The sequence below is a fragment of the Cygnus atratus genome, chromosome 10 (genome assembly GCF_013377495.2).
Source record: "Cygnus atratus isolate AKBS03 ecotype Queensland, Australia chromosome 10, CAtr_DNAZoo_HiC_assembly, whole genome shotgun sequence".
Lineage (NCBI taxonomy): Eukaryota > Metazoa > Chordata > Aves > Anseriformes > Anatidae > Cygnus > Cygnus atratus.
In genome coordinates this window covers 21,217,350-21,243,129 of record NC_066371.1, presented here as the reverse complement: position 1 = coordinate 21,243,129, position 25,780 = coordinate 21,217,350, and the positions used below count along the sequence as shown (strand labels likewise).

Genomic DNA, 25,780 nt, shown 5'->3' with positions numbered 1-25,780 from the left:
CCTCACCATCTAGGGCCCGCTGTATGGTTGTCCTACCTGCAACTCCTACAGAACAATCTCTAGGCTACGCAGCTGAACACCAACATGTAGCAAGATGGTCTCTTCTTCTATTAGACTTCATCAAGAAGGATCTGCCTGTCCTTGACACTCTTGACTGACTCTTGACACCCCAAATACTCTTTCCCATGGACTTGCACAGATCCAACAAAGCTTACTCCCAGTGCATATCAAACTACTGACTAGAGAGGTACAAATGGAAAAGAGACTGATGTTAGGGAAAGGTGTGGAATATAGAATCACAGGACAGAATCTGGAGACTACACACCAGCTGATAAACTTGCATGCTTTAAAATCCCAACATCTTAGTCTAATGTTATTTACAGTGCCTAAGCTACCAGCCTGCTGCATGAATTACACTCCAACTGTTGTGAAGCTGACCTTGGAATTAGCTCAAGATAGCCTCTAAAGACCATTTCTCAAGTAAATTCCTGAACAGAGTACAATGAGGATCAGCCCAGTTCTCCACAAACCTAACTTCAAATGATTTCAGGAATTTATTAAATTCTTCTGAGAGTCAGTGACATGTTTTTAAGATTACATCACTCCTATGTCAGAAGAGTCAGACTTCAAGTCAATGATAATGTTTCTGGCTGGATCCTAGTATGCTCCAGCATACTGCTGCTTGCTCTAAAACAGCACAGCAAGTCATATTTGGTGAGAAAAGAGCAGGGAAGGTATACTCCATCAAGACACAGTGACACCGATTACATCCATATGTATAGTCCTGGCAATCTAGCCATGGTTGTTCTGACACTGCTGGATGTAAGAACATTTAAGTTTTCTGGCAAGACACTATTTCTTAGCTATCAGGGTCTAAGATGCATCCAGGGAGGGGCGGGGACACAAACTGCCTGCAAAACTCAACAAGCCAGGGGATGTAGAGGACCATTTAGGTGGCATTTTAATGCCAAAACACTAGAGATGGCTAAGGAATTGATCTCTGAAAATAGCTCTCGGGCATCTCTAGCTGAGGCAGAGGCACATCTGGTTTGTTATAAGGTTGCCTTTGATGCTATTCCCAGACTTTTGTATCTAACTGTCCCCATTCATCCTGATTTTTTTTATTTTTATTTTTTAAATGGGAGGGGAGGGGAGGGGAGGGGAGAGAGGTGGTTTGCAGCTAAGCAGATCACTGTATTCTGGTTTTAAATCTTTTTTCTTGTACCATCCAACCCATTAAGGCCCTGAGTGGAGCTCTCAGACATATATAAATGTGTGTGTGTATGTGCATAGGGATGTTAATTAGCCTGAGCCAAAAGAATGAAAAAAGAAGAGAGAGAGCAGAACTAGAAATGGTGATGTTTTTGAGTAATAGAGCCAGAATTTGGATTTAAGTAGTTCCTTCATTCAAGAATGCAACATCTCCACTGCGTTTTGTTTTGTTTTGTTTTTTTAATTTCGTTTCTCATCAACATCCCTGCCCTATGCTCCCTCTAGCGTTCTGAACTATGCACTTGCATCTACACACGCTGCTGTATCCACAGAATCACAGAATCATCTAGGTTGGAAGAAACCTCCAAGATCACCGAGTCCAACCTCTGACCTAACACTAACAAGTCCTCCACTAAACCATATCACTAAGCTCTAAATCTAAACGTCTTTTAAAGACCTCCAGGGATGGTGACTCAACCACTCCCCTGGGCAGCCCATTCCAATGCCTAACAACCCTTTCAGTAAAGAAGCTCTTCCTAATATCCAACCTAAACCTCCCCTGGCACAACTTTAGCCCATTCCCCCTCATCCTGTCACCAGGTACATGGGAGAATAGACCAACCCCCACCTCGCTACAGCCTCCTTTGAGGTACCTGTAGAGTGCGATAAGGTCGCCCCCGAGCCTCCTCTTCTCCAGGCTAAATAATCCCAGCTCCCTCAGCCGCTCCTCGTAAGACTTGTTCTCCAGAACCCTCACCAGCTTTGTTGCCCTTCTCTGGACTAGCTCGAGCACCTCAATGTCCTTCTTGTAGCGAGGGGCCCAAAACTGAACACAGTACTCGAGGTGCGGCCTCACCAGAGCCGAGTACAGGGGGACAATCACTTCCCCAGCCCTGCTGGCCATACTGTTTCTTATGCAAGCCAGAATGCTGTTGGCCTTCTTGGCCACCTGAGCACACTGCTGGCTCATATTCAGCCGGCTATCAACCAACACTCCCAGGTCCTTCTCTGCCAGGCAGCTTTCCAACCACTCATCTCCCAGCCTGTAGCGCTGCTTGGGGTTGTTGTGCCCCAGGTGCAGGACCCGGCACTTGGCCTTGTTGAACCTCATACAGTTGGCCTCAGCCCATCGGTCCAGCCTATCCAGATCCTCCTGCGGAGCCTTCCTAAACTCGAGCAGATCAACACACGCACCTAACTTGGTGTCGTCTGCAAACTTACTGAGGGTGCACTCGATCCCCTCATCCAGATCATCAATAAAGATATTAAAGAGAACTGGCCCCAGTACTGAGCCCTGGGGACTCCACTAGTGACCAGCCTCCAACTGGACCATGACTCTTTGGGCCCGGCTACCCAGCCAGTTTCTTAATTCTGAAACAGAATTTTGTACTTGGTTGGTAGGGAAAAGGAAGAACTTGGTGTTGAGAAAGAAAGATTTCATTTGCAACAACACTTTTAATCCAAGATTCAAAGGCCAAGAGCAAAAAGGAGAGTTGCACTAAAACACCATATACATGGATCTTTTTCTGCTACTCTCTCCAGCAAATAGACAAACTCCCTTTAACATATACACATTGATTACTTCAAGAATATAAATCCAAGAGGTGAATGAGAAACAGATTTTCTTAGTCATCTTCCCATTTCATGGAATGAAAAAGAGGTAGTTTTCTTCTCACCCTGTTGCGTTTCAATAACAGAAAGAGAACACAGAAGAAACTGGATTAACACCTTCTTAAAAAAAGGAATAGAGATGAGTGAAGTTGCTCCGAAAAAATAAAACCTTATGTCCACGCAAGTTTTTGTTTCTTCTGAGTAGCTACGGGTTTAGTATTTATTTTATATTACCCATAGCACCAGCTGAAGAATAGGAAAGACCTAAACAAACGAGAAGATGAAGCAAAACTCTATTCACAGCATGGTTGTGGGTTTTTTGGTTTTGTTTTTGTGATTTTTTTTTTAAGATTTTTGCATCAGTTTAAACCTCCTGAAAGCATTCCAGACTTTCAAAACAAATGAAAAATCACATTAAAAAAAAAAAAAAAGTGAAGCCGGTGAGTTTTTCCTGCCTTGCCCTATTTTTCCAGAGGTATATAGAACAAAAAGAAGAAAAAAAAATTGCCACTAGTCATCTGTGATCTTCTATTCATTACATGAAATACTTGGCATCATATTGTACCATTTGACAGATACTTGCTGCAAACTCTTGTTCTATGTATAACATAGAACCAAACCAAAATACGTTAACTGGATTAAAAAAAAATAAGAAAATAAACTAAAAGCTATTTTAGATCAACACATGAAAATGAACAACCCTTATCTGCAAATCTGAATTTTTACCCCAAATGATACTAAAAAAAGATGGTGTGCTCAGTCACTGCATAACAGAAAATTCTGCTTCAACTCTAATGTTTCACAAGGATATCAAGTTAAAATTAGAAGGTTGTGACAAATTTGTTAACAGATCACCCATTCAATCCACACTAAAAGGCAGAATCTTCTTGCTGTTCTTCCCCCAGGACATCACAGTTGTCACCTAGCTGTTCATCCACCTTTCTATACTAAAAATATTGATTCTTGTCAATCTGTTTTTATACTGACTTATTCATATATTCTATATGTTTTAAAACATATAGAAGAAATGGTTACTCAATCCAATCAATTTCTGTTCAATGTCCATTTTTAGTAACAAAAATGTACATTCGGAGGTCATTGTAGTGGGTTTACGTGGCAAGGTTTTGGTAGCAGGGGGCCATAGGGGTGGCTTCTGTGAGAAGGATCTAGAAAGCTGCCCCATGTTTGATAAGGGCCCCACTGCTGACCAGAGCTGAGCCAATAAGTGATGTTGTTTTGCGCCTTTGTGAGAGCATATTTAAGACACGGAAAAAAAAAAAATGCTGTGACACACAGCAGCTGGGAGAGTGAGAGGAGTGAGGAACAGCCTTGCAGGCGCCAAGGCCAGTGAAGAAGGAGGGGGAGAGGTGCTCCAGGCACCGGAGCAGAAGTCCCCTAAGGCCTGTGGTGAGGACCATGATGAAGCAGGCTGTCCACCTGCAGCCCATGGAGTACCACGGTGGAGCAGGGTTCCACACTGCAGCCCGTGGAGGAGACCACAGTGGAGCAGGTGGACCTGCACCGACGGAGACTGCGGCCTGTGGAAGACCCCTGCCAGAGCAGATTCCAGGCTGGACCTGCAGCCAGTGGAGAGGAGACCACACAGGAGCAGGTGATCTGGAGGAAGCTGCTGCCCATGGGGGATCCAGGTTGGAGCAGTTTGCTCCTGAGGGATGGACCCCGTGGTACGGACCCATATCTGGAGCAGTTCTTGAAGAGCTGCTGCCTGTGGGCAGCCCACGCCAGATCAGCTCACCAAGGACTGCATCCCGTGGGAGGGACCCCACAGCACAGGGGACAAGAGTGACCGAGAATGAGCGGCGGCGAAGAAGCGCTATAGACTGACCATAATCCCCATTCCCCTGTTCTCCTGCGCCGCTCGGGGGGGGAGGAGGTGGAAGAGGGTGGATGAGGGGGAAGGTGCTTTTGGTTTCTTTCCTTTGTTTCTCACTTCTCTAGCTTGTTAGTAATAAGCAACAAATCTTACTATCTCCCTATGCTGAGTCTGTTTTGCCCATCACGATAATTACTGTGCGATCTCCTCGTCCTTATCTCAACCCTTGAGCCCTTTTCATCGTATTTTCTCCCCGTTCCTCTTTCAGGAGGGGGAGTGAGAGAGCGGTTGTGGTGGAGCTCAGCCGCCCACCCGAGTAAAACCACCAGTCATAAATTCAAAAATGATGCTGTGACTCACGTTTGTTTCATTGCTTTCTATGTAATTTACAATGTATAAGTATCTGCTGAAGTTCAGTAATTTCAAACTATTTGATTGTAACAAAGATATCAAATCCTGATTTTCACATAGAATTGGAGCATTCCAGTGACAGAAATACACAACTAGTGTTTTTACCACAATGGTTATACTCCAAATTCCTAATTATATGTAGTAAACCTATATTAAATACTTTCTTATGCAGACTTACAGTGCTGTCAATATATGCTTCAGTCCATACTACATCATGCTCCTGGTCAATAACCTTTGGTCGGCTAAGAACGTGGAGGTATTCCATGACATTCTCTTGAACATCAGCTAAAGTAGAAATCTGAGTAAAAAAGCCTGTGAAAACACACAGTTTGAAGTTACAAACCAGGCAGAACAAATTAAAGAAGATTTCAACACGAAGTATGATATGTTATGTCTTTATTTTTTTTTTCCTGCTTGTTTATTTGCAAAGGAGAAATGCAATGAAGGAATGTTTTATGAGAAGCAGCCTCAAGCAGTAGTAACCAGTGAAAGAAGTCCGTAAAACTCTCAGCCATTCTTGGAGAGCTATATTCCCAAGACTGCTATAAATCACTGCATGGTCTGTCCCAAACCCTCTATTTCCAGAAACCTTTTGTTGCTTGATAGTAAAGAAGTTTTGGGATTTTTTGTTTCTAAATGGTGCATACTTTAAAAATATAAACTGGTATCAATACCTTTGTACAAAAACATCTCATCCAAAGTTTGTCTGGTTTCAAGCAGCATTACTGATTAGAACTACAGACACAAAACAGTAGCTGTCAATGTTCTAAAATGCTCATCCTTGTAGAATGTTACTAAACGTCAGATAACAGCAATATGTTATTTTCCCAGGTCACCGGGAACGGAGACTGCAACTAGAATTGCTTGGCTAAGTGATCACAGCTTTGTTAATCCTTTGAAACATCTCCTACAACCTGAGAGCACTGAGAACAGCAGAGGCCACAGCTGTATGAGCTCCCACCACTTCCTTACCACTGCTTAGACGTCAAGTACCTTTACAACACAGTGACCTTGGCATCTGGAGCCCACATCATGAAAAGGTTACAAAGGACTGACAAATTTCAAGGTTATAGTTTCATCAGGCCTTACTTAACTGCATCAAATGCCCTTAGTATACATTCATTTCCTTTAGTGAGAAAAGAACAATATGGAATTTTCATGGAAGGTCTCGATACAGTTTTAGTCTTTTGACATGATCATATCTGCTGTGGAGCTTCAGTATCAAGCTTCAGCAGAAAACTTGGCAGCTTGAAAGAACTTTTGAGCTGTGCTTATTATAGACAGCGCCAGGCCTGGCAAGGTTGTAAGGGTGCTCTGTGGTCTGAAAGCTAGAACTTTCTGATTCGGTACATTTGCCAATAATTTGTGGAGTACAGAACTGATGTTTCTACATAAATTCCATCTCATGCCAGCCATAGATTTACGTGTATATATTAAGACACAGTGTAAGGACAGACTTAAGGGCAGAGATCTATAAAATGACGATTCATAGAAGTTGTTTAATGAATATTTTCAACTTAATAAGAAAAAAGCTTTTCCCCATAATCAATTTTATTATACTATCAAGTCAGATATTCATAGTATAGTAGTATAGTATTCGAACTCATAGTATACTATATACTATGCTCATAATACAGTATACAGTATACTGTTCAAATATTCAGGATTCTACTTAAGGAATTTTATTTAAAATTTATTTTTTTCTGTTAAGTTTAGTATTGTGTGAGGAGGTTAACCGAATGCTAAACATAATATTAAGGCAAGTGTTTTTTTTTTGCCTGAGGTTTTGAAAATATTTTCTGACAGAGTAAATTGATTGACATAAGTTTAATTAGGGAACCTGTACTTGAAAATGCGAAATTCTATGTATGAATTCAATTTCATGTTGAAAAGAATAAAAAATATAGCATGATTTCATGAATTATTGCCTTAGAGCACTTATGAGAAAATGCAATGTTTAAATTACTCTTCCTGAAATGCTGCCTCCTCCAATTTTGTCACTGCTGAGACTACAAAATCAAAATGTGAGGTTATCTCTCCTGTGGGTAATAAGGGATATTTCACTATCTGGTCCTTTTCATTTGGTGTAAATGAATGTCAATACTTAGTCAAGATACAATAATTTGCCAGTACCAGCTATTCACGTAACTTTATAACTTATATATATACACACATATGTATATATATTTACACACTGTGGCTTATAAACCTTTCAGTCAAGGATTCAAAATACACCAGAACTGTGTGGACCCCTCATTTTACAGCAGGTGATCTACACTTTCCTTAAAGCAGTTCTAAGTGTCTGAATTCTGGTATGCCTCATTTCAGAAAGCTTAAAAGAGAACCAATATTGGAAGCCATTTGTTCGGCCCTGTTCACATCTCAAGTTACATACTCAAAAACTGAGGTCACTCACAGAAATTCAGGAAAAAAAGCAGAAGCACAAGTAGACTACTAAGCCTTTTGCCTTTCTTCCTTCTACTTAAAATAGTGTACAATGTCTGTAAATCAGGATTCAGATCACTAAAAGGAAAGAGCACACAAAACACTTCTCATTTCTTTGTGGGAGACGTGCAACATGGGACCTCCAGTTACGTTCACCTCTCCTGTTCTCTTGCTACCAAATACATACTTTCAATTGTCCCCATGGACAACCATAATTGCCCTTAGAGAACAGACTTACTCACTGTTTTGTTTCAGTGTTTTCTATGCAATTTTATATCACCACTCCAGTATTATTTGTTCTGTTTAGCTCATAAACTTTTCAGTACTGTCCTGGTTTCAGCTGGGATAGAGTTGATTTTCCTCCTAGTAGCTGATAGCGTGCTATGTTTTGGGTTGGGACGAGAGGAGTGCTGATAACATGCTGATGTTTTAATTGTTGCAGAGCAGTGCTTATACCAAGCCAAGGACTTTTCAGCTTCCTCGCTCTGTCCTGCGAGCGGGCAGGCTGGGGGTGCAGCAGGAGCTGGGAGGGGACAGACCCAGGACAGCTGACCCAAACTGGCCAAAGGGGTATTCCATACCATCTGACGTCATGCTGAACAATATATAGGGGTGGCTAGCCGGGGTGGGGGGGCTGGCTGCTTGGGGATAGGCTGGGCATCAGTCAACGGGTGGTGAGCAATTGCATTGGGCATCACTTGTTTCGTACACATTATTATTATTAGTACTATTATTATTATTATTTTCCTGTCTTAATAAACTGTCTTTATCTCAACTCACAGGCTTCACTTTTCCGTTTCTCTCCCCCATCCCAGAGATGGAGGGGGGAGGGTGAGCAAACGGCTGTGTGGTGCTTAGCTGCCAACCGGGTTAAACTACAACAAGTACATATCATGCCAATATTTGCACTTCTCTTATAACAGTGTGCAAAATTGTAAATGGAGCAGAGATCTGCTTGAACTAAGTGCTGTACAGTGAACAAAGGGGTAACACCTGTACTTATACCCTTAATATATGTTAAATAATGCCTAAAATGTCAGAGCAGATTAACTGCTTGAAAAATTGGCATTGCATCTAAGGCAATGAAAAGGTCATTTTTAATCAAACAATACTTTCACACCCATACATGTTGAAATCAGTTAGTTAACACTTTTTAATATCATACTTCAATTAAATTCAAAACCTCAGAGGCTCATTTAAAAAACACTTGGATGTCTATGCCTTGAAATTTATTTAATCACAGCTTATAAATTACTTTTCAGATAGAGAATACCTTGCCAGAATTTACTGATTGCCTCCTGAAAGTTTTAATGTCAGTTTTCCAAGTGAAAAAAAGAGCTTTGTAACACTTCAAAGTCTGATACACATTACAAGACACTGATAATTGTGAACATCGTAGGTTTTTTTGGTGGTGGTGTGTTATTGTTTATTTAGAAGAGACGCATCTGGACCAAGTACAGCCAACTTGAGCAGACACCTACTTGAGCAGTTTATTCACAAGTATTGGTAATATGGATGGGTATTACATTAGATATTTCTCCTTGTAGTGTTTTTAAGAATTCCTTTTCTCATATCTGATAGAACACCTTACATAATATCACAAAACTCTCCAGGCAGCATGTTACATTCAAAATATTCATTTCTTGCTGTAGTACTTGCAAAACGTATCCCTAAACTGCACAATAGAGAGAACATTTTTTTATCCCAATTTCCTAAGACTAAAAGAGATAACGATTAAGTCTATCTGTTATTCTGAATCAATTTCAAACAAACTTAAAGAAATAAAGGTCTCAAAGACAAATGAAAATTTGTGGCTCTGCCCAGATTGAAAGTGACATTGAGCATCCTGTTTGGAAGGAGCCAGATGGTAAATCAGCACATGTATACTGGCATGCATGTAGTTGCAGGCTAGCTGTGCAGTGCTCCTTGCCAGAGAGTATGACAGCTAGAGAAGTCAAGGTTAGCAAGTGGAGGAAAAAGAGTTTAGCGTGAAAAAAATATATATATCATTTCTGTATTTCACAGATCATATATCAGGCTGCAACAGAAGGAAAGTTGAAAGAAAGAATGTTAAAGACTTTATGATTTTTTAATTGGTTAGTTTCAAATAACTAAGTTTAAAGAAACGTAAAAATTGCTGCTAAAGATATGCAAAAGACAAGTCTTAGATGAAGATGGTGTCAGCCACATGCATTCTCTCTAGGTTTTTTATAATGTGATCACAGGTGTGGGTTTCATTGTCAATCTTTGCAAAGTTCTTTGAAGATTTAGTCTGTTTAAATATGGTTTCTATCCTTACAAATATGGTTTGTGTGCTTTTGTAATTCACATTAGGAAAACTTAAAGATTTTAACATTTCCATGAGTCATTTAATATGAAGTTAGCTATCTTTTTTGAATTTATGGTTCATCTATTTACTTATTTCTATAAAAGGTTGATTTCCTATAGTTCTAGCTCCCGTTACAGAAAAGAGAAAGGAATTGCAAAAGCTACACAAATTACCTTTCCCATATTTTGATGCTTGTTCTAATATTTGGTTTTGGATTTTCTCCTGTTGGGAAAACTCCACCAAAAGTTACTATAGCATAGCTACAGACAGCATTGGGTAATATTCTCTTAGTTCATTTTCCCTGGTACATTTAGACATGTTGATGATTCACATGTTCATAACTGTGCATAACAAATGTCAAACCTCACAGGAATTAGCTTCCTACACTGATAAATTAAACTCCTATCCAGAGAGCAAATGGGTTTAAAAACCTTACTCTTCCCATACCAAGGTTTTATCATCAGATAAAGACATGCTCTGAAATTCTGAGCACAGTTGCTGAGGCCATGTAAACAACAGCAGCAAACCTGTGCTTAAATTTTTGCATTCTAACACCTGCTTCTTAGTTCCCTGGTGTGTGACTTATGCTACCCCAGAGCTCCTTGCAGTCAGCACTAATTTTTGTCCCCAGCAGGAAAAACTCTTGAAGGAAATGGGTAAGATTTGGTAATGACAAGCATGAGATACGTATAACAATGTAGTTAAACACAGATACTTATGCTCTGCAAGAGGGCTGCCTTTCCATATTACACAGTCCATTGCAGTTTTTGGATAGGTTCCTTTCCTCTAAAATGTCCACCATTAGACATGGAACTTTTAAAAATGCCTCCAAACGATTTTTTTTTTTAGATAGAGTGCAGCACTTCTCATTTTCTGGACACATGTAAAATAAATGTACTATTATTGCAACTAATAAAACATCAGAATTAAAAAAAAAAAATCCTCTTTGCATAGGGACTGAGGGGGAATTCATTGTTTCACTGCAGCTGTAAAGTTCCCATGGAGAATTCACCCCCTCCTCCTAAGAGGCCTCTCAAGCAGTTGAACAGTATCTGTAGCTGGCTGCCTGCCACTCCCCACAATAGCCCAGAGTGCAGGAGGTGCTGGGGTCAAGCTATTAATGGGAATGGATGTGACTGGGGCTTTCTGTAAGCAACTCTTCTCTGCTAATACAATAGTCTATAAACTGCTACAGCCGGGGCACAATTTGCCTCAGGGCTGATCTGTCCTCTGCTGGCAGTTAGATAGCCGCTATCCGACCTCTGATATTGAAAGCATTTTCTCATCAGTGCTTTCCCAGCTTCTGCTCCTTTGTACTGATGAATCCCCTCCTTTGTCCATTTTGCAATATGCCAGCCGCAGCGATGCTGGGTAATTAATAAACATTCAAAACAGAGGCTGTCAAATTGCTAATGCAATAGAGAAATTCACTGGGAAAAAGAAAAAAACAAACAAACAAACAAAAAAACATTTAATGCTGTCTGTTTCGTTAGTAACACGTTAACTCCCATCTTTCCCTTACAGCTTTCTACTGGAAGTGACTGCTGAGGGAAAGGTAGTAAGTGCTTACTTTAAAATCTGGCACATGCACACTGTGCATTGAGGAAACTCTTATTTTTGTTCACTTGAGGATGTTAGTAAATCTTAATTCTTTTCCTTCATGTGCACTGGCTCACGATACAGAAGACTGAATCATTGCAAATTTCACAAACCACTCTAGAGGGTCATTGGGATTCTTGAATGTTTTAATGTATTTAAAATGGTTTGGTGTTTTGCTTCATTAAGCGAACTCCCTCTAGATATGCCCTACTTATATACAGAAATGTAACAGAAAAAGGGGAGGGGTGAGGTTATGTTGTTGAAGGTTTCACCATCAGAATCTAGAAGCTAAATACGTTTTGCAAGGTGGTATGGATTTCCCCTGTGACCCTTTTGGATGGAAAGGACTGCTGTCCACAGTCCAGTCAGCTGGAAACCCTGCAAACAGCCTTCATCTATGTTGTGCTTCCAAGGGGAAAATCACTGCAAGGAAAATTGATTTTAGGGCCATTGACCCTCAGTGACAACAACATACTTTGGCCCACCCATGCAAGTAGTAAACTGCAGTCCATTGCATGGCCATTCAGCCAATCTTTAGACCAGCTTTACTACACTGGTCATCTGTCTGTGCTGTAATCCCTCCTTTCACTAAAAGAAAATGGGTGAGCTGTAGCTGAAAACTGTAAAGGAAAAACTCTAAATCCATACTGCCTCACATGACGATTTACGCTGAATCCAATTATGATTTTCAAAGCTACAAGAAAGTATTTATTTACTGATTAGAGGTAAAAGATTTTTTGAATTATAAGCTACCAGAAAGCAGGTATTGTACCTACTAAACAGAGTTAAAAAAAAAAAAAAAAAAAAGATGTATAGAAGAAACAGTCATTAAACTGCATTAAACTGTTTAGTTGATCTAGTTTGTAAGATTCTGACTGGAAGCAACGTCTCTGAAAAGAACAAAGTAGTCCTGAAGAATGACAAAGGTGATCCCCTCTGAGAATAAAGACATGGACCAGATGATCTAGTGAGGTAGTCTCTATTTCCTGGTCCTAATTTCTGAGTTTCTGTACTTAGATCTTTATGAATCTGAAGAGCAGGGCTAAAAAGCTAAAAGATTTTGTTGATTAAAATGTCTTCAAAAAGATGCTTCAAAGGATTCTTATACTATTACTTAAACTAAATTATGGTGTAATATTAGCTGATTAAGACAAGACTTCAAACTAAGTAATTTCCATCAGCTGGACATAACAGTAGTTAAAGAAATAATGACTAAATGGATAGCACCTGATGCAATTCATCATAATGTAATGTGGCACAAAGGAAAAGAAGTTTGGTTTTTTGTTTTGTTTTGTTTTTTCCCCAAGAGGAAAGGAAAACCTGAAGAATAATTAGTTTTTTGAGTGCGCTTTTTTTTTTCCTCTGAATCATTCTTACTTATTTACTTATATTAGTCAATCCTTTTACTGTAGCATCTCAGCATCTTACATGTTTTAATGCCCCTTCCTTACAGAATATAAACCTGTTTTTTCAATTACACTGTCAGCTCCTCAAAGGACAGGATGTCTGGTGTTTTACATACCATGCCTAACTCAACAGGACTCACACCCAGTGTTCTTAGGTACCAAAGTAACTGTGACCGAGTAGTAACAGCTACAATAGGACAACCAATTTGAAACTAAGGTTTGGTCTCTGAACTAAAATTTAAGACCACATCTTAAAAAGATTCAGACATTTTAAGAAAGAAAATATATTTTAAATTGTGTGCTATGGATAAATAAGGTTTTTTTCTTCCTGGAAAAAAAAACAACCCATCCTCTCTGATTAGTTGTCAGTGGCACTGTACCTGTAAAACAGGTCAGGTATGCAGGAAGACCCAGGGATACAGTTTCAAATGCAAGGCTTTCACTGTTGAAGGTTAACTAACCTTTGTTAGCACAGGCCATCCACTTCAGGTTATCAGCAAAAGCAGCTTCTCTTCCAATCAGATAGGTAAAAATACGAACCTGAAAATACAATGAAGAGATCAAGTCAATTAATGCTGCAGCCATTTAAAACCTACACAGTGGAACTTCCCATACAGATATGCAGTTCAGGTATGGATAGACCCTTTTTAAGAAAGTATTACTGCAAGTAATGTCTTCATGACGAAATATGGCTTTTGTTCGATGTAACAGAATGGCTGATCTCTTTTGATGTTTCTAATATCTGACATGTAACAAAAGTTTAGGTTAAATGGCTGAAGTATAAGCGAGAATAAACTAAAACCATGAGAGTACATGACAAAACCGTGTTTTAGGCAAATCTGTTCTGCATTTATGACTTCAGAAAATTGCTGTGGTGCGGAAGAAGAGGCATAATTAGTAAATACTTTTATAGACGAAGAATCTGAAACTCCAGGCAAGCAAATTCCCATTGGTTTTCAAAATTCATATGCCATTGTCCCTGTGTCAGCCTAGAGGCAGGTACCCACAGGTGGTACTTGTGCTATCATCAAGTGATAAATTGAAGACTCATGTGCAGGGTTGCCACAATTCCAGATAAAAGCATCTGTGCAAAGAGCCACGCCACTGGGCTATGCATGTGCGTGCACAGATATAAACAAAAGGACATCTGTCCAGAAATCCTGCAAATGCAAAATATTTGCCTCATATCCCATTTTCTCTTCAGATAAACATACGTTAAGGAGTCCTTCCAATCAAGCAGATCAACCACAACTTTATTGTATTTACTGCAAAACAGTATCTGTCTCATCTGTGTATGCTGACTCTATGCTACTTTCTTTTAACAGGAGTGGGTGAATTAACATGAGCTAATGTTATTTTCAGTAATGTGGACAGCAATAAGTAATGCTAAAATACCTGCATACTGACCTACGCTATCTCTGCTAAATAATTTTCACTAACACAGCACGCTGATATGAAACTCCATGATAGTTTTTGCAATGTGATGCTCTTTACACACCCCCTGAAATAAACTGGCTTAGGTAGCTAAATCCAAGATTAGTGTTAAGGATTTGTCTTTCAGGTTTGATAGAAGCTCAAACATAGGATTTGGACATCTGAAAGATTTTGTTTGTTTGTTTTGAAGGGGTATCATGGTCATTCCCAGTCATAGTCTTCCATTATCAGATATTTCTAGCAAATACTCTATTTGTTTCTTCTCAAAGCATCACAGTTGTCAAGTTTGTCCAAAATAAAACTTTAAAGTACATGACATGCTATCTGGGAGGTAATAGTCTTGTACTCCTTTTTTTTTTTTTCCTTTAATCTTTTTGTTAGCATTATTACTGCTTTGTGGCTTTATCATGATCAAGATTAGCATCAGTTTTATGCCTAATGCGATACTGTTTGGAGAACTCTGTTCTGTCAAAAAAGATCATCAGTTATTCATCTCTAACTTCTGTGAGTCTACAGATACAATTTGATATGGCCCATATAACACACAACACAAAAGAAAACTTTTTCCAGGATGCAGATGAAAAACTCTGTACAAGAAATAATGAGACTTCAGGTATGAGACCTAAAACTTTAAAGATTTCTATGGTATTATAGCTTTCCCTGTTTTTTTGGTGTTTTTTTTTTTTTTTTTGGGGGGGGGGATGTTTGTTTTGTTGTTTTTTTTTTTACTGATATACAATTTTATGTTTTTCTGTACCAATATTAAAAATGCTTGAGGGCTGGAAAAAAGTAAAGTTAGTACATAGCAGATTATCCTCTTGCAAGCTTCAATCTGGCCTGGAAATTTCAGAGGAAATTAGATTTATATAATTAAGGCCATGACTTCCAAGACATTAGCAGTGTCAGAATGGATACAGGAAAAAATGAAAGGAAATGTTGAAAAAAAAAAAAATCTGAGAAAGGTTATTTGGCTCTGCCCCACACAGAAGACTTGCACTTAACTAAATTGTGAGAGAAATAAACAGCTTTTTTCAGGAGTATAGGACAATTTCTGAGGAGGAAATTACTCTTTCAGTTGGTCAATACCAGTTATGTGCCCTGTTGCAAAATGCAAAAATAGTTTTCACATTTTAGATGTGAGAAAAAGGAGCACTGTGTGCAAAGGTTGTGACCAGACTTTTAAATTCCTTTAAAGACAACATCTCCAGCAATAGCCTTACATCAGAGAATCAGTTCTCATTTTTATGAATAAGTGCATTCACACACACAAATGCATGCACAATTCTCATCTGAAAAGCACAGTAGCAGACAGCTTATTCAAGACCTGAATAAAATCCATCTAGAGCTATTTGTAACAAGAATAAGTTGCTCACAAATTGCCTGAAAGTAGGAAGAGGAGTATCCGCTTGTTATTATTAGGAGAAATACTGTTTTGAAGAAAAACTGAGGGCTACCCAAACATCCTGGACAGAACACACACCTAACAAGGTCATGGCGCATCCCAAGCTGGGGGAATGGCCCCAGTGGGGCAAGGCCACTTCTCAAGGGGACCTCAACATGCTGAAGGCCTGGGCAGACAGCATCTTCATGAGGTTCAACATGAAAACATCCTGTATCTGGCATGGAAAAAAAAAACATGCACTAGCACAGGTAACAGGGAGATGGTTAGAAGGCAACTTCACAGAAAAATGCCTTGGGTCCATGATGAACAAGAAGCAGGGAGCCCTTAAGGCAAAAGAGGTCAAGTTCATACTAGGCTGTATAAGCAAGGTGTACACTAGTGAGATTATTCCTCTCTATTCTAGGAGTAATGTCACTCCACCACACACACCAGTTTTGGACTTCCCTATACATGACAGACTCACTGACTCATTCTTCTTGAATGTGGCCTCTAAGATGGCAAGGGGGAAAAGTCAGAACAACAGAAATTCTGAACAGTTCTAAGGAAAAACCTTTTAATCATGAGGGTAACAAAATATAAGAAGACATTGTCCAGAGAATTTGTAGAACCTGCATCCTGGGAGATATGCAAGATCTGGCCAGACGAGTTCCTGAACAGACTGATCTAATTTCACCTTCTCTGAACAAGTTTATTTTCCACAGAAGTTTTAAAATGTACTTGGAGGATTTCTCTCTTTACTCTCAGTTGTGATACTATAGTCCTCGTTGTCCCTTTTTCAGTTTTCTTAACGGCCAAATCCTCTTTCTAGGCATACAGTGTCTTGCATTATTATCTTGCCTAAAGACAAGATTTCAATCACAAAACCTTCTCCAGTCTTTCAAAGATAAAATGTACGTATAATTCAATCATGATTTATATTTACGTCGTTTAAAGAAAGATATACACTGTGTAGTGTTGTTAATTAGTTTGAAGTAAATATTATGCATAATCCGACTAAGAGTCTAGAGGACACAGCATTAAAGAACAGTACTTTAATGCTTTGTTAATAGATAACAAAACCATTAATAAAAAAAATCTTTATTTTCTAAACACAAGTAAAAGAGCACAGTGAGATTTATACTCTGAAAATATAGCATAAATCACTGTCACAGTTTATCTTTCTGAAAATAATGCTAGAATATAGCCTATGATGAGACTGAATACGTCTGAGAGATTTATATCTAATGATCTGCTTTAATCTATACAGAATCAAAAGACACTGTGCTCCTAATAAAAGGAGACCAGCCTTATCTGAAAGAATGAGCGGTAAGCATGATAACAGGTCTAGGCAGCAACCAAACTGCATTAAACCTATTACTAATAAAATTTCAGGAAATAGATATCATAGATCATCATGAAGAATGGACTGCCCCTATGATATTGTTGCAAGGATTTTAATGATTTTTCTCTGAGTGCATTTTAAACATATAGTTTATTTGGTATCTGCAGTTTCTCTGGAAGTTATTTAAAGCATCATCAGAAATACTGCTAATTGGTTGGCATTACTTCAAAAATAAAAATAAAACCTATAGACAGCTAACACTGAAGATGAGTGATCAGTTCATTAAATGCTGTTATATTTCCTTATCCCAATGAGTTGTGTATTTTTCTCTATTCTCTTTTTGCTGCAACATTATATAAATGACATTTACTAGCTATACCATAAAGTACAAAATCTTCTGTAAAAAGAAATATATGGTAAGCTATATTTTTAAAATGCCAACTCTATACTGTTCATTACTTAATAGAATGACTTACTATTTATAGTAATATAAGTTCCCAAAGGTAATCTAGTTTAAAAAACAAACAAAACAAACAAACAAAACAAACAAAGAGACATTGAAGTTTACCTTTCTTTGTTGATTTTAAAGATACATTAATGGGTTTTATGGATATTGTTTAATTCTCCATTCAGGATAGTGAGAAAAATTCCCCAAATCAGCTCCTATAGGAAACAATTCTGATTATTAACCTACTTCTAAAAATTTCGTTGATCAGTTCATTGAATCCACCAGTGGAAGGTTAATTCGCTGTGAGCTTGCAGTGGGAAACACTCACGCGTCCCTAACCATTCAGCGTAGAATCAGTTTTACAAAACAAAAGCTTGCCATGTCACTTTCTGCTCTCTGAGATCACAGCAATGACTTAGGTAACAAATGAAGTTAAAACTGAAACTTTCCTGAGTAAGTCTAGAATCTAAATCCCATTTTTCAAAAACAAACTTGGCTGTACATACCTCTTTTATACTGGTTTTACTGTTTTGAATAGGCATAAAGTTAAATCTTATGTAGTAATTCTAGATGCACTGGTACAATCCATGGTATGATACCAATAATCAGGGAAAAAGCAACTGTGATCACATAACATCCTTTCTGCATCTATGTAAAAATATAACTTAAGTCAGCATTACTGCATTAATTCTGCAAGATAAATTCTAATTACTTCAACTTCTGCATGTGGACAAGACCTACACCGTGATGGGTTTAAATACAGAATCATCTAGGTTGGAAGAAACCTCCAAGATCACCGAGTCCAACCTCTGACCTAACACTAACAAGTCCTCCACTAAACCATATCACTAAGCTCTAAATCTAAACGTCTTTTAAAGACCTCCAGGGATGGTGACTCAACCACTTCCCTGGGCAGCCCATTCCAATGCCTAACAACCCTTTCAGTAAAGAAGCTCTTCCTAATATCCAACCTAAACCTCCCCTGGCACAACTTTAGCCCATTCCCCCTCGTCCTGTCACCAGGTACGTGGGAGAATAGACCAACCCCCACCTCGCTACAGCCTCCTTTGAGGTACTTGCAGAGTGCGATAAGGTTGCCCCTGAGCCTCCTCTTCTCCAGACTGTATGATCCCAGCTCCCTCAGCAGCTCCTTGGCCTCGTTGAACCTCATACAGTTGGCCTCAGCCCATCAGTCCAACCTATCCAGATCGCCCTGCAGAGCCTTGCTACCCTCGAGCAGGTCAACACATGCACCTAACTTGGTGTCATCTGCAAACTTACTGAGGGTGCACTTGATCCCCTCATCCAGATCATCGATAAAGATATTAAAGAGGATTGGCCCCAGTACCGAGCCCTGGGGGACTCCACTAGTGACCGGCCTCCAACTGGATTTGACTCCATTCACCACAACTCTTTGGGCCCGGCTACCCAGCCAGTTTCTAACCCAACGAAGCGTATGCCAGTCCAAGCCAAGAGCAGCCAGTTTCTCGAGGAGAATGTTGTGGGAAACGGTGTCAAAAGCCTTACTGAAGTCAAGGTAGACCACACCCACAGCCTTTCCCTCATCCACCAAGCGCGTCACTTTGTCATAGGAGATCAGGTTCGGCAAGCAGGACCTGCCTTTCATAAACCCATGCTGACTGGGCCTGATTGCCTGGTTGCCCTGTAAATGTCGTGATGACACTCAAGATAATCTGCTCCATGAGCTTCCCTGGCACTGAGGTCAAACTAACAGGCCTATAGTTTCCCGGGTCTATCTTCTGGCCCTTCTTGTAGATGGGCGTCACATTTGCTAGCCGCCAGTCGACTGGGACCTCCCCTGATAGCCAGGACTGCCGATAAATGATGGAAAGCGGCTTGGCCAGCTCCTCCGCCAGTTCTCTCAGTACCCTCGGGTGCATCCCATCCGGCCCCATCGACTTGTGTACATCTAAGTGCTGTAGCAGGTCGCCAGCCATTTCCTTGTGGATTGTGAGGGCCACATCCTGCTGCTCATCCCCTTCCACCAGCTCAGGGTTTAGTCCTCCTTTTCGTGTTAATGTATTTATAAAAACATTTTCTGTTATCTTTAACAGCAGTAGCCAGATTGAGCTCCAGATGAGCTTTAGCCTTTCTAATTTTGTCCCTACACATCCTTACAACATCCTTATAATCCTTCTGAGTGGCGTGCCCTCTTTTCCAAAGATCATAAACACTCTTTTTTTTCCTAAGCTCTAGCCACAACTCTCTGTTCAGCCAGGCCAGTCTTCTTCCACACCGGCCTGTCTTTGGGCACGTAGGGACTGACCGCTCCTGAGCCTTTAAGATTTCCTTCTTGAGGAGTGCCCAGCCTTCCTGGGCTCCTCTGCCCTTCAGAACCACCTCCCAAGGGACTCTGCCAACCAGTGTCCTGAACAGCTCAAAGTCAGCCCTCCCGAAGTCTAAGACAAGCAGTTTTACTGGTCCCCCTCCTGACTTTGCCAAGAATAGAGAACTCTACCATTTCGTGGTCACTCTGCCCAAGACAGCTTCTGACCACCACATCTCCCACCAGTCCTTCTCTGTTTGTGAACAGAAGGTTCAGTGGGGCACCTCCCCTGGTAGGCTCACTAACCAGCTGTGTCAGGAAACTATCTTCCACACTCTCCAGAAACCTCCTAGACTGCTTCCTCTGAGCTGTATTGCATGTCCAGGATATGTCTGGGAAGTTGAAGTCCCCCACAAGGACAAGAGCCAACAATTTCGCAACTTTTGCTAGCTGCCTGTAGAATTCCTTAACCGTCTCCTCATCTTGGTTTGGCAGTCTGTAACAGACCCCCACCAGGATGCCTGCCTTGTTGGCCTTCCCGCCGACCCTAACCCATAGGGACTCAACCTTATCATTCCCAGTCTCAGCCTCGAGTTCCACAACATCAAAACACTCTCTAATATAGAGAGCCACACCACCACCCCTTCTGTGCTACCTGTCCCTTCTGAAGAGTCTATAGCCAGACATTGCAGCACTCCAGTCATGGGAGTGGTCCCACCACATTTCAGTGATGGCAACCAAGTCACAGCTAGCCTGCTGCATGATGGCTTCCAGCTCCTCTTGTTTATTGCCCATGCTGTGTGCATTACTGTAGATGCACTTCAGCTGGGCCATTGCCTGCTCTCCCGGCCCTGACATTGTTCTCCCTGGCACACCTCTAACGAGCCTTATTTCCTCCCCGTCCCTGTCCCACTTCCTACCTAGTTTAAAGCCCTCTCAATGAGCCCTGCCAGCTCCTGTGCTAGCGTCTGTTTTCCCCTTCGAGACAGGTGGGACCCATCTGTAGTTAGTGGGCCAGGTGCCAAGTAAAGCGCCCCGTGGTCAAAAGAAAAAATACAAAATTTCTGTGTTGGCACCAGCCTCTGAGCCACCTGTTTATCAGGTGGGCTTTCCGAGTCCTCTCTATACCCCTCCCTGCCACTGTAGGGATAGAGGAAAGCACGACCTGTACTCCCGCTCCATCTACTAATCGTCCCAGTCCCCTAAAGTCCCATTTGATAGCCTTCAGACTTCTCTCATCAATATCATCTCTGCCAGCCTGGACTATCAAAAGAAGATAACAGTCAGAAGGGCGAACCAGGTTAGGAAGCTTTCTGGCAATGTCCCTGACCCTGGCCCCAGGGAGGCAGCAGACTTCCCTACGGGTAGGGTCAGGTCAACAAATAGGGCCCTCTGTTCCCCTGAGAAGGGCGTCGCCTACAACAATCACCCTTCTTTCTTTCTTAGTGGAGGCAGTCCTGAGGCGTGGAGTTGACTTCCTTGCCCTAGACATCCTCCTGGGTAGCGTGTTCACCTCATCCTCACCCACCGGTCTCTCAAGCTCCAGGGCCTCGAATTTGTTGTGTATGGGCACCTGGGGAGGCAGGGCTGGTAGGGAGGGGGGGTTGCCTGCGACATCAAGCAGGGATCTGTTTCCATTCCTCCTCATCTCCTAGGTCCCCTCCCTCTGCTCGACAAGGCAGGGGGTCCACCGCTGTTTGGGGTGACTCACCCCAGTGCTTTTCCTTCAGGCCTTGCAGGGAGTTGCCCCACAGGTCTATCTCCCGCTCGCACTCCCTGATGGCCCTCACCTCTCCACCTCCTCCTTGAACTCCGCCACCAGGCTGAGCAGGTCGTCCACCTGCTCACAACTCACACACACGGTGTCTCTGCCGTCCTCAGAGGGCAGCAACAGGCTCAGGCACTCTGTGCATCCAGAGACCTGAACTGCCACATTTTTGAGCGGACACTCAGTCTGGGTGGCCACAGACTGTCTAAAAAGAGCTCACACATTGTTATATTTGCTATTGAAAATGTTATTGTAAATAGACTAGACATTAGGCACCAGATTTAATATCCATCCATATTCTCAGATGTCACGTAAGATAAATGCTGATCAGTAAAAACTGTTTAAAAACTGTTAATAGTGACCACCATATTTTCTTCTTTCTGTATCTGAAGTAACTGAATGGAGAGTGTCAGAACAGTTCTGCTCTGAAAAATGATTCCATGGAACATCTATTTTACTCAAATAATCCTACGAAGAAAGGCCTAGAGAGCTGGGGCTGTTCAGCCTACAGAAGAGAAGGCTCTGGGGTGACCTCATTGCAACCTTTCAGTACTTGAAGGGGACTTATAAAAAAACATGGAGAGCAACTCTTTGCTCAACCAGATATTGACAGGATGAGGGAGGAAACTTACTGAGGGTACACTCAATCTCCTCATCTAGGTCATCAATAAAGGTATTAACAAGATAGGCCCCAGTACTGACCCCTGGGGGACACCACTTGTAACGAGATGCCAGCTGGACTTAGCTCCTTTAACCACAACCTGCTGGGCATGGCCCTCAAGCCAGTTCTTTACACAGAGAAGAGTATACCTGTCCAGGCAATGGGCAGCCAGTTTCCCTGAGAGGATACTGTGGGAGACTGTGTCAAAGGCCTTGCTGAAGTCTAAGTAGACTACATCAACAGCCCTTCCCTCATCTACCAGTCTACTCACACAATAATAGAAGGAGATGAGGTTCGACAAGCATGACCTGCCTTTTGTGAACCCATGCTGGCTGGGCCTGATCCCCTGGATGCCATGCAAGTACCATGTGATCTCACTCAAGATTATTTGCTCCATAATTTTCCCTGGAACCGAGGTCAGGCTGACAGGCCTGTAGTTCCCCAGGTCCTCCTTATGGCCCTTCTTGTAGATGGGAGTCACATCGGCAAGCCTCCAGTCCTCTGGGACCTCTCCAGATAACCATGAATGCCGATAGATGGTGGAAAGCAGCTTGGCAATTACTTCCGCCTGCTCCCTCAGCACCCTAGGGTGGAGCTTGTCTGGTCCCATGGACTTGTGACATTCCAGATGGAGGAGCAGGTCTCTAACTGTCTCTTCCTGGATCACAGGGAGTGATTCTCTACCTGAATCACAGGGGACGTCCAGGTCAGGGCGTAAAGTACCCTGAGGATAACTGATCTGACTATTAAAGACAGATGTAAAGAAGGTGTTGAGAACCTCGCCCTTATCCTCATCCTCAGTGATCACATTCCCTGCTGCATGAAGTAAAGGACGGAAATTTTCCTTGGTTCTTCTCTTGCTGTTAATATATTTGTAAAAGGATTTCTTGTTCTCTTCTACTGCAGTGGCCAATCTGAGTTCAAGCTGGGCTTTTGCCTTTCTAACTTCCTCTCTGCATATCTTAGCAACTTCCTTGTAGTCGCCCCAAGTAGCTTGTCCATTCTTCCAGCGGACGTAGACTCTCTTTTTCTCCCGGAGTCTCAATAAAAGTCCCTGGTTCATCCATGCTGGTCTTCTTCCCCTCCGGCTCGCATTATGGGACTCAGGAACAGCCTGCTCTTGTGCCGTTAAGATTTGCTTCTTGAGGAGCGTCCAGGCTTCCTGGACCCCTTTGCCCTTCAGGAGTGACTCCCAAGGGTCCCCTGCAACAAGTGTTCTGAATAGGTCAAAGTCTGCCCTCCAGAAGTTCAAGACAACAGTTTTGCTAGTTGCCCTTCTGATATCACCAAGGATAGAAAACTCTACAATTTCATGGTCACTCTGCCCAAGACTGTCCCCAACTTTCACATCTCCCATTAGTATTTCTCTGTTAGTGAAGAGCAGGTCTAGTGGGGCACCTCCCCTGGTAGGCTCTTGAACCAGCTGTGTCAGGAAGCTATCTTCCACATGCTCTAGAAACCTCCTGGACTGGTTCCTCTGTGCAGTATTATACTTCCAGCATATATCAGGGAAGTTGAAGTCTCTCATGAGAACGAGTGCTGGTGATCGTGTGACTTTTGCAAGCTTCTCATAGGATGCCTCATCCATCTTTTCGTCCTGATTAGGCGGTCTATAACAGACCCCCACCAAGATGTCACCCCTACAGGCCTTCTCCCTGATCCTTATCCATAGACACTCAACTTCATCATTTATCTTAAATGACACCAGGAATGAGGACTCCACCCTGGGCAGCATGTTCCAATGACTAATTACCCTATTTGTGAAGAAAAAATACTTATATAAAGGCTCTTTCAAGATTCTATAAACCACACATTTTATAGGTAAAAGAAATTCCTTCAGTCTGTGTCTCAGAAGACATTCTCCCAAGTTTTTGACTATCACAAAACTACCAATGCCCTTCACCATCACACGATACATTAGACAGTCTAACACAGAACACAGATTTCCTATATTTCAAAGTGATGTGTAATTGCTGATTTAAAAATAATTAATAAAAATGCCTGTTGTCAGCATATAAATTCAGTACATTAGACAAAACATTTACAATTTCTAATTTGCATTAAGAATGAAATTCTATTTGGAGACAAAATTGAGTTCTTGGTACCTGTTTGAAGTACCTTTTTTTATTTTTATTTTTTTAAATCAGTACTTTGTTCATATTTTTTAAAAAGGTATTAGATTTTTGTTTTGTTTGTTTTTGTTGTTGTTGTTTTAAGAACTATATTGTATTCCTTTGTTTCCAAGTGATATGGCTGAGGAAAATTCCAACTGCTGAAGAGCAATCTATCTCATTGTACAGTCATAGTGGTTTTGTTTAAAGGGTTTCATGGGCCCTCACACTGAAGAACATGAGTTTTATGCTTTTACAGTTGTGTCAGGATGTTGTGCATGGGCACGCTCCAAAAGCCTCCAGGAAGACAAATGGGCAGAGCAGGTTGTCTGTGACAGTCCTTGTTACAAAATCAGAAACAGGAGGCAGATCCAGAAAGAAATACTGCCATAAGATATAAAGAAGGGTCTTGTGTCAACGATAAAGATGATGGGATGTAGGAGCAATGCATCCTGCACCCTTTTAAACTCAAGTTCCATGACTTTGGGCAGACTATAACAGATTTCGGAGAAATAGGTGTCAGCTTTGAGCCCTCAGATGGCTAAGTTACTACTAAGCTTTTATGCCAGGCCTGCTCCTCTTCCTGGCAACTAGTCACGCTCGTTTTTTCCATGATATTGTAAACATCAGGTCTCTTTGGATGTAGCAGAAACACCGTGTCTCCAGCTCCTGAGCAACGTCTGAAGCAGGTGCAGCAGCCTTCCCCCAGCAGCCCCGCGTGGGGGCACTCTCGCAGCTGCGGCCCACTAGGGCTCGTAGCAGGAGGCCCAAACCGCGCAAGGCCAGAGCAGGCCGCAGCAGCCCGCCTGCCCCGGGGCTGCCGGAAGCCGCAGGGCGGGCTCCGGTCACCCAAGCAGCCCGGCCGGCGCCAGCGGCTGAAGACTGACCCCTTCGGGCTGGGACTGGCTCCCCAGTTTTCATCAAAAATCCAAAACACAGCAGTGTGTGAGCCTCTATGAAGGAAATTAACTCTGTCCCAACCAAAACCATAACAAACTGTACAAAGAGAACATTTTAATTTAGGCAGAGGGAGTAAGATCAAAGCTATTATGGGCTAGTCTCAGAAGATCCAATAACGACATTTACATAGTCTACATATGCCCTGGCTAACTTTGTGTAAGCCAAATGAGAAAAACACTTTTCAATATCAAAGAGCTTTGACTGAATCAGGATACCATTTTCATCTTAAGAAGAAATCTTCATCAAATGCGTGTAAAGTACCTCTCTGGCAAAAGGCCTATGACAGAAAGACAACCCTTCAGTTCTGGATAATTATGAAAGCCTTGTAAAAATATCTGAGAGAGAGACCTGAATCTAAATATTCTCAGTTTCCGAACTGTAAAATATGAGATCAACCATATCGAGCTTTAGCATAAACTGTTTGCTGTGGAGAAAGCAAATATTCTCAGACAAAAACACTAGTTAGGATTTGTTACATCCCATCTACAAAACTGAAAGTTGTAGATGTTATCAGATTCACTGAGTGCAAAGCAAAGCTCAG

General features: G+C 41.5%; 1 protein-coding gene across 1 annotated transcript in view; it reads right to left on the bottom strand.

The window, feature by feature from the left end:
• Window positions 1-25,780, bottom strand: part of CACNA2D3 (calcium voltage-gated channel auxiliary subunit alpha2delta 3) — a 455,579-nt gene that overhangs the window by 152,598 nt on the left and 277,201 nt on the right. The window contains exons 12-13 of the mRNA XM_035558456.2: window positions 13,309-13,387; window positions 5,247-5,380 (exon numbers count right to left, since the gene is read on the bottom strand). Of these exons, the coding sequence (XP_035414349.1) occupies window positions 5,247-5,380; window positions 13,309-13,387 (213 nt within the window). The remainder of the gene's footprint in view (window positions 1-5,246; window positions 5,381-13,308; window positions 13,388-25,780) is intronic.